The sequence below is a fragment of the Myotis myotis genome, unplaced genomic scaffold (genome assembly GCF_014108235.1).
Source record: "Myotis myotis isolate mMyoMyo1 unplaced genomic scaffold, mMyoMyo1.p scaffold_m19_p_2, whole genome shotgun sequence".
Classification (NCBI taxonomy): Eukaryota; Metazoa; Chordata; class Mammalia; order Chiroptera; family Vespertilionidae; genus Myotis; species Myotis myotis.
The window spans coordinates 176,823,952-176,831,679 of NW_023416324.1; the positions used below are offsets into that span (position 1 = coordinate 176,823,952).

At 40.5% G+C, this 7,728-nt stretch overlaps 1 protein-coding gene and 1 pseudogene across 1 annotated transcript; one reads left to right on the forward strand and one right to left on the reverse strand.

Annotated features, from left to right (window-relative positions):
* The first annotated feature begins 2,758 nt into the window (after positions 1-2,758).
* On the forward strand, positions 2,759-3,087 carry LOC118675118 (annotated as a pseudogene).
* Positions 3,088-4,094: 1,007 nt separating this feature from the next.
* LOC118676308 (28S ribosomal protein S21, mitochondrial) lies at positions 4,095-4,562 on the reverse strand. Its single transcript, XM_036349979.1, has one exon. The coding sequence runs from the start codon at positions 4,459-4,461 to the stop codon at positions 4,198-4,200; it is 264 nt and encodes an 87-aa protein (XP_036205872.1). The 5' UTR covers positions 4,462-4,562; the 3' UTR covers positions 4,095-4,197.
* Positions 4,563-7,728: the final 3,166 nt, after the last annotated feature.

Sequence of the window (7,728 nt, forward strand, 5' to 3'; positions counted from 1 at the left end):
GGCTCCTTACACTATCTTCATAGTTTTGGAATCTTTTTCTTTTTTCTTTTTCGGTTGGGTATTTTTTGTTTCTTTGTATTTCAAATCTTTGACTTGATTCTTGGGATCCTCTTGTCTGCTGTTGGATCTCTGTATATTATTCTTTATTTCAGTCAGTGTATGCTTAATTTCTAGTTGGTCTTTTTTCATATCCTCCAGCGTCTCACTAAATTTATTGGCGGTTTCCATAAAATTCTTGAAAAACCTTATAAACGTGGTTTTGAACTCTATATCCAGTCATTTGCTTTCCTCCATTTCTGTCATTTGTGACCTGTTCCTTTGTCCGCATTTTTTTATGCTTCCCTGTGTTGGTAGAGTGGTTTTGTGTGCTAGGTGTCCTGTAGGGCCCAGTGGCTCAGCCTCCCCAGTTACCTGAGGTGGACACTCTTGGTGCACCCCCTTGTGGGCTTTGTGCACAGTCTTGTTGTAGTTATGCCTTGGTTGTTGTAGGATCACTGGGAGGAATTGACCTCCAGGCCAATTGGCTGTGAGAATCAGCTGTGTCTGCAGTGGGAGAACTTCTGTGCTGAAGACACCCTTCTGGGGCAAGACTTGCTTCAGTGGGGCTTTGGTGCTCACTGAGTCTGCTCTCTGAGTGTGTCCCTTATGGATCTGAGGAGTTGTAATCTGGATGGTCCCCCTCTGACCACTGGGTACACTGGCTCTTGGATATAAGGAGGTGCTAATTACCCTCTGCCTGAGGTTACCCAGCAGGAGCTACGAAGAGAACTGCAGATTGCCCTTCCTTTTTTGGAGTTTGGAGGTGCCCTGATGAGGCCCAGCTGTGAAGCAATGCAAGCTACTGTGGGGCCTTGGGCCTTCTCTTGGAAGTTCTGGGTCTGTCTGGCCCAGCTGCAATTGGTTAGGTAATTTTCAGGTTGCAAAGGGCCGGGGCATTCATATACAAAAGCCTCTGCCGCAGCCTGGGTGGGGCAGGGTCTCAGGGAATCAAAGGGCGGAGCAAGCAGCTATGGCTGGTCCTCAGCCCTGCCCTAAGGGGCCGTGCGTCTCAGTGTCCCGATAATTGCTGCAAGCACCTCTGAGGGAAAGCCGCCCTCAAGTTCAGAGTTCTGCCTGCTGCCAGACAGTCCAGTTTCTCCCCGTATGAGTCCTGGGTCCCCAGAGACTTCCCGGAACTGGAGTTCAGAGCAGTCACAATGGCCTGTAGTAGACTTATGACACGAGCAAGAACAAATATTAGTAGAGATTTGGGGATCAATTGAGTGACAGACTGGGTTTTGGAGCCATGTTGTTGGGACACCAATGTTCCAACCCATTGTGTTATAGTCTCTTGCTACTGACTTTGATGACAGGTATTAGATAGAGGTGAAAAGTGAAGAAGAGAAAAGCTAAAAAGTGTATTTTGGTTATGAATAAATAATGCTGATTACCATTATTCAAGTCAATTGCCACATAATTATCACTCAAAAAAGAATGATGAATAATCAGAGTTGTTTATTTTTATATTTAAAATGGTTGATCAATAAGTTAAAAGTCACACCAATACTTGGAGATACATGCTTGGAGGCCATAGTTTTTCTAGGCACAATAGTCATGTTCACACCATGTTCTTATGCTCACAACTTAAAATAATTAGAATAATATGGGTTCCATGTGAACAAATGTAAGAGAGGACATTCTAAAGTTTATAGTCATATGACCCTTGCTTGGGGATACAGGCTGACCTAAATTATACTGAATTTTAAGTCATAACAAGATAATATCATACAAGCATTCCCAAGGCTGTTAGAAGCAACCTCAGGCTTAGCTTTGTTTTCAGTCATGTGTTTACTGCTAGATAGGCTCGTTTTATCAGCTAGGTCACATAATCACAAATACTTCAAAGATACTGTTAGCAGATTATATGTTTTATATGGTACACACCTCTAACAGAATTATAACAATCACCTTCTTGAAAAGTAAATTGATGGTAATATTCTCTTTCAGTGTCAGAAAACTCAGACCTTTCTTAAGGAACTTAAACACAAGATGGGAGTATTTTCAATTATAATAGCAACCTTATAAAGCACCTTCTTTGGTCATTGCTCATTTAATTTTCACAACCCCAGGCCACAGACAGGTTAAATAACTTGTCTAAGGTTACACAGCTTGTAAGGGGCAGAGCCAAGACTTGAACCCGGTCAGTTTGGCTACAGAATCTGCTCTTTAACCACTCTCAACAACACCTCTACAGTGCTCACTATGGGCGAGGCACTGTGGCAGCATGCTCACTACTTACTCCTTTTTTTATCTGTAGACAACTCAATCTGACAAATCAGTGTAGACTTTCACAAACTTTATTTTAATTACATTTCACATTTCAGATTTAAGCCCTTAGGGTCAATATCTTGCTGTCAGAGATATTAGAGGAAATCTGATGAACAATTTGGTAGGCAGACTGTTCCAACAACAAGGATTTTAGCAAAGAAATTAACTTCTAGTTTTGGAAAAAAAATTATGACCAAAAAGACTGGAAAATGCCAGCATTTACAGAAATCATACTGTACAACATTGATGAGTATTGTTTACGGAGAGTCTTTGGGTGTAAGGTTTTATATGATTATTTTATTTTTACCTCAAAACAACTCTAGAAGTGTATATTAGTTATTTAATTGAATAGCAAATGCTATAGTTTGTAAATTACACAATTAATTTATGTACCAGTAGGAAAGAAAAAAAAAATCAGGGCCGCAGAGGCGACGCACAGAGGCGACACAAGATGGAAGACTACCAGAGTGCGGAAGAGACTACTTTTGTTGTTGACAAAGTGAGTAACATTGTGAAAGAGGCTATAGAAAGTGCCATCAGTGGCAACGCCTATCAGCACAGCAAACTCAATCAGTGGATCACAAAGGTAGTAGAACAAACTTGAAGCCAACCCACCAAGCTGGGAAAACCATTCAAATACATTGCGACCTGTATAATTATGCAGAAGAACACACGGCGAGTTCTTGCCTCTGGGACAGCTCTACTGATAGGAGCTGCACCGTGTGATGGGAGAACAAGACCATGTACTGTATCGTCAACGCCTTCGGACTGTCCATCTGACTGACCTCCTCATTCACCCGGGCTCTTTCTCCTCTGTTTCAACATTTCTCTCCCACTTTCTAACCACCAGCCATGAATTCAGTGAACAGCTTTCCCACTCTGTTTTCTGTGGCACTTTCATCATGTAGAGAAAAACCCAAATGACCGCACTGTTCTGTGATCAGCACACCCTCAGTCACACAGATCCATCTTGGGTAGTCGGAGCCTGGACTGACACGTGTCCGCACTCTGAATATCTCTGTTCAAAGGTGCTAAACACTCAACCTGCTAGTGTGAACCTTTCTCTGCTCTCTGAAATCATTCAAACACACTAATTTTTCCATACTTTGTACTTTTGTTAGAATAGATTATTCCAATTAAAAAAAAAAAGGAAAGAAAAAAATGTTGCTAATGAAACCAAGACATACCATCATTTATAAGATGCATCCTGATATTAGAGATGATAAAATGTGAAAGAATGTGCATCTTAACTCTGATGAAATGTTATAATCCCCATGTTTCAGATGAGGAAAAAGATTTCATGAGGTGAAGTCGCTCAGCATCACATAGTTAGAAAGTGGTAGACCCCAGGCTCACATTCAGGGTAGTCTGACTTGAAGCCCATTTCTTTCATGGAGTGTGTCTCAATCCATGTTTATGCTGCATGGAGTAAAACGAAATATCACTTTGTTGCTGTGAAATTGGTCATTGATATGCTGCAGATTGGTAGCTTACACCTCAAGGTGACTTTTCGAGGTTTGATCGCCCAATAAGATGCTGCCCATTGGTCAAACAAGTCAAGAAAAATAAACCAATCTCTACTTCATTGACAGCTATGTAGACAGCATCAACATTACAGCTTTCAAGCTGACAATTTCTGTGTTTTGTCCTGGTATCATCCCTCATTTTAACTTATAATGAAAAAGAACTTTTTTTTTCCATCCAAAAAGAAAATCTTTGTTTCTGAAGACAGAAACAAAGAGGCCATGTTTTAAAATGTATTTTTTTTTTTTTTTTTTTTTTTTGTATATATGTGATTGAGTTTATTGCAAGAAGCGGGGTCGCAGAAAGAAAAGAGATGGAGATACAACCAGATACGTGTTTTCCTACTGGGCCTACTATACACAGGCCTTAGCAGCCTTGCCATGGATCTGCCCGATTCTTTCGCATCAAAAAGTTGATCTTGCGAGTCATTTCCATGTTGTAGATCCTCCGGCAGGTTTCATAGCTTTCCCTCTGTCGTCGGCGGCAAGGCTTCTCATAGTACCGGCGTCGCTTGATATCCTCGATGAGCCCATCCATGGTGAGGATTCTGTTTAGGGTCCTGTATGCCCCTTCCACGTTCCCGTCCTGCACCATCACAGTCCTGGCAATGAACTTCAGGTGTTTTGCCATGACCTTGGGATGAAGTCTTCACTCCCTGGGACCTAGAGGCCCGCGCCCACGGCCCCCAGCCGACACGAGCCCCCTCGCAACCGGAAGCGGAAGTGCGTAATCCCTGCGCCGCGCAAGGAAATCCTATTTTTTTTTTTTTTTTTTCATTTCCTTGCATCCTCTCCAAGATGTCACAAACAGAGCAGGTTTGAAACGCTCACTGGGTTACAGATCACAATTACTTCTGAGTGGTTTTCACAGTTAAGACGGACATACATTTTAAAACATGGCCTCTGAAGACATTGCCTGGTCTGCTGTTCAGTTCACAAAGTGAAATTTCTCTACTTTTAATAACTCAAGATGTTTCATAATTGTATCATGACTTGAGATTTGCAAATGAGCAAACAAGAACCCAGTAAGCTTAAAGATGCCCAGAGTGATTTAATAAAGATATTTTTAGCAATAAAGACCCACAAAACAGAAAAACAGAAAAATGCATACATATTTGACTCAGAATCCCAGTGTTTTTTTCTTTTTTTCCCCCAGGAGGCAACACCAGCTTTAAATGCTGCCTCCCTCTTATATAGGACTAAGTCCACGCACAGTACACAACTTTAGTCCCTATTCGAAAGCATTGAGCCATTGTTTTATGCTTGTCTCTTGAGGCTAAGGGAAACGTTATTGGCAGTCTGAAAGAATAAGTTGTAACATAGGCATTTAATTTTCTTTCCTTATACTCCCTGATTAAAACAAGGTTTGCCCCATTTTCTATTTTTCTTTTAAAAGCCCTCTTTGCCCACATTAACAAAATAACATACTGACTATAGCCATGACTTTGGCTCTGACTGCTCTAAGTTTAGATGCAATTTGTATCCAGCTTTTGTCCTGTGTCCAGGCTTTGAATCAACTTTGGTTACACGGACAACATTTAATTTCTAGTTATTAGAAAAATTAGTCCCCCTAAAGGTTAAACTGACTGGTGATGTAGTTTATTGACTTATTTAGTTATTTTAAAAATTAGTTGATAATAATTCAAAAAGAAACACCCTGCTCCTTAGCAATTACTGAAATGTATGAGATATTTACATGCATAAGGCACTGAACAATCCAGCAAAATTTATAAATACAAATTACAAAAGTGGACGTTTGTGTGTTGAAAGTTATTGCTGTCACCTATAATAATATTCTCATTGTTTCTGGGCTCTAGAAATACATCCTCTTTATTTTAAAAAACCCAAAACATACAGACCAATAAAGAAGAAAGTGAAATACATCCCAAATACAACTTCTGAGTTGGTCATAATTTGGAGAGGGTAGGGCAACTGCTAGAGAGCAGTGGCAGTTTGGATTCACACCCAGTGTTAACTAGAAACCACATGCTTTTTTAAAAAAAACATATTATGTTAATTTTTTATTAGTACTTTAAACTACACCAACAAATGTGCTTTAATTTTAAGAGGCCTGAACATGGGAATATTCAGATAAGACTTAACACTGACATAAACATAGCCAGGAGAGAAAATATGAAAATATTCACACAAATAGGAAGGCTGGGCTTGGATCCAGTTGTTCCGACACTAGAATACATGCCTGCACTGTGATGGGATTACGTAGTCAGTTCTAATCTATTCAATTTCACTGGCATGAGCCCTTACATGTGCTGGATGCTCTGTGAGGTATTTTATAGACCATGGGTGGGCAACCCCTGGCACGCGTGCCAAACATGTCACGCCAGTAACTTTTGCTGGCACGCCAAACCCTCTCTTATAAGCTTCCATTTACAATTTTTTTCTTAATATCGACTTTTTTATTTTTCAGATAAATTCAGTGTAGGTGCATCTTAGATAAATAAATAATTTTACATAACAACTTATCTTAAAGACCATAGACATGGATTGACGAGAGAGGGGAAGAGCAATTTCTATGCCTCTGCCTTAACTCTCCCTGCCTTCCTAGATCCGACCAGTGTTTCGGTTTCATCCACATACGCTTGTGAATCTTTGTTCTCAGTGATGAATTTTGTTAATTCTCGTAATAGGAGTAGCCTGACGGATGAAAGTAGTAGCTTGTGCATATCTCTGAAGGTCACGAAATATAAACCTGATGTAAAATCTCTGTCATCAGTGATGCAGCAGCAAAAGTCCCACTGATAATATCAAACGGAGTCATAAGTTTTCTGTCGGACTATCAGTGTTCATGTATACATTAAAAGATAAATGTATTTTTCATCATCATATACTGTGTTTTTGTCACTCGAATGAATTTTATTATTTCTTCAAGGTTCTTCACATATGTACACCTTAAGAAATATCAAGTACGCGTAACATGTCAAAAAATTAGGGTTGGCACGCAGAAGAATTTTGAGTTAGAGATTTTGCTGGTTTTGGCACGCACTCACAAAAAGGTTGCCCACCCCTGTTATAGATATTTCTTCCCAGAAACTCTGCAAGTTGGGTATTATTGGCACCTACTTTTAAAGATGAGAAAACTAGAGCTCAGATAGGTTATGAAGTTTGTCTTGGCAAATGGTTCTGAGGTATAAACCAGGTCTTTGCACCCCAAAGCTATGTTCCTACCACTGTGATATCTGAATGATACCTGATCCTCATCCTTATGGAACTTAGAGTCTAAGACAGTGGTTCTCAACCTTCCTAATGCCGCGACCCTTTGATACAGTTCCTCATGTTGTGGTGACCCCCAATCTCATTGTTACAAATTGAACATAATTAAAGCATAGTGATTAATCACAAAAATAATATGTAATTATATGTTTTCCGATGGTCTTAGGCAACCCCTGTGAAAGGGTCGTTCGACCTCCAAAGGGGTCATGACCCACAGGTTGAGAACCGCTGGTCTAAGAGGAGAAGAGAGAATGACAGAAATAAATAGCACATTAGAGAGAATCCACAAGAAACCATCTAAAGACACAAGAGGCTGTCATGAGAATTCAAATGCCAGGGAGACATATCTAGTGGGAGTTGGGAGTGGCAAGAGATGGATATCAGGAAAAATGCCGGTTTGGCTCAGTGGATAGAGCGTTGGCCTGTGGACTGAAAGGTCCCAGGTTCGATTCCGGTCAAGGACATGTACCTTGGTTGTGGGCACATCCCCAGTAGGGGGTGTGCAGGAGGCAGCTGATCGATGTTTCTCTCCCATTGATGTTTCTAACTCTCTATCCCTCTCCCTTCCCCTCTGTAAAAAATCAATAAAAAAATATATTAAAAAAAATGCTTCCAGTAAGAGCCTGGATGGGAGAAGGAACCCACAGGAAGGATAGAATTTCTATAG

Excerpts from the sequence above, each read along its gene's own strand:
- LOC118676308 (XM_036349979.1), bottom strand. The coding sequence starts at position 4,461 with ATGGCAAAACACCTGAAGTTCATTGCCAGGACTGTGATGGTGCAGGAC.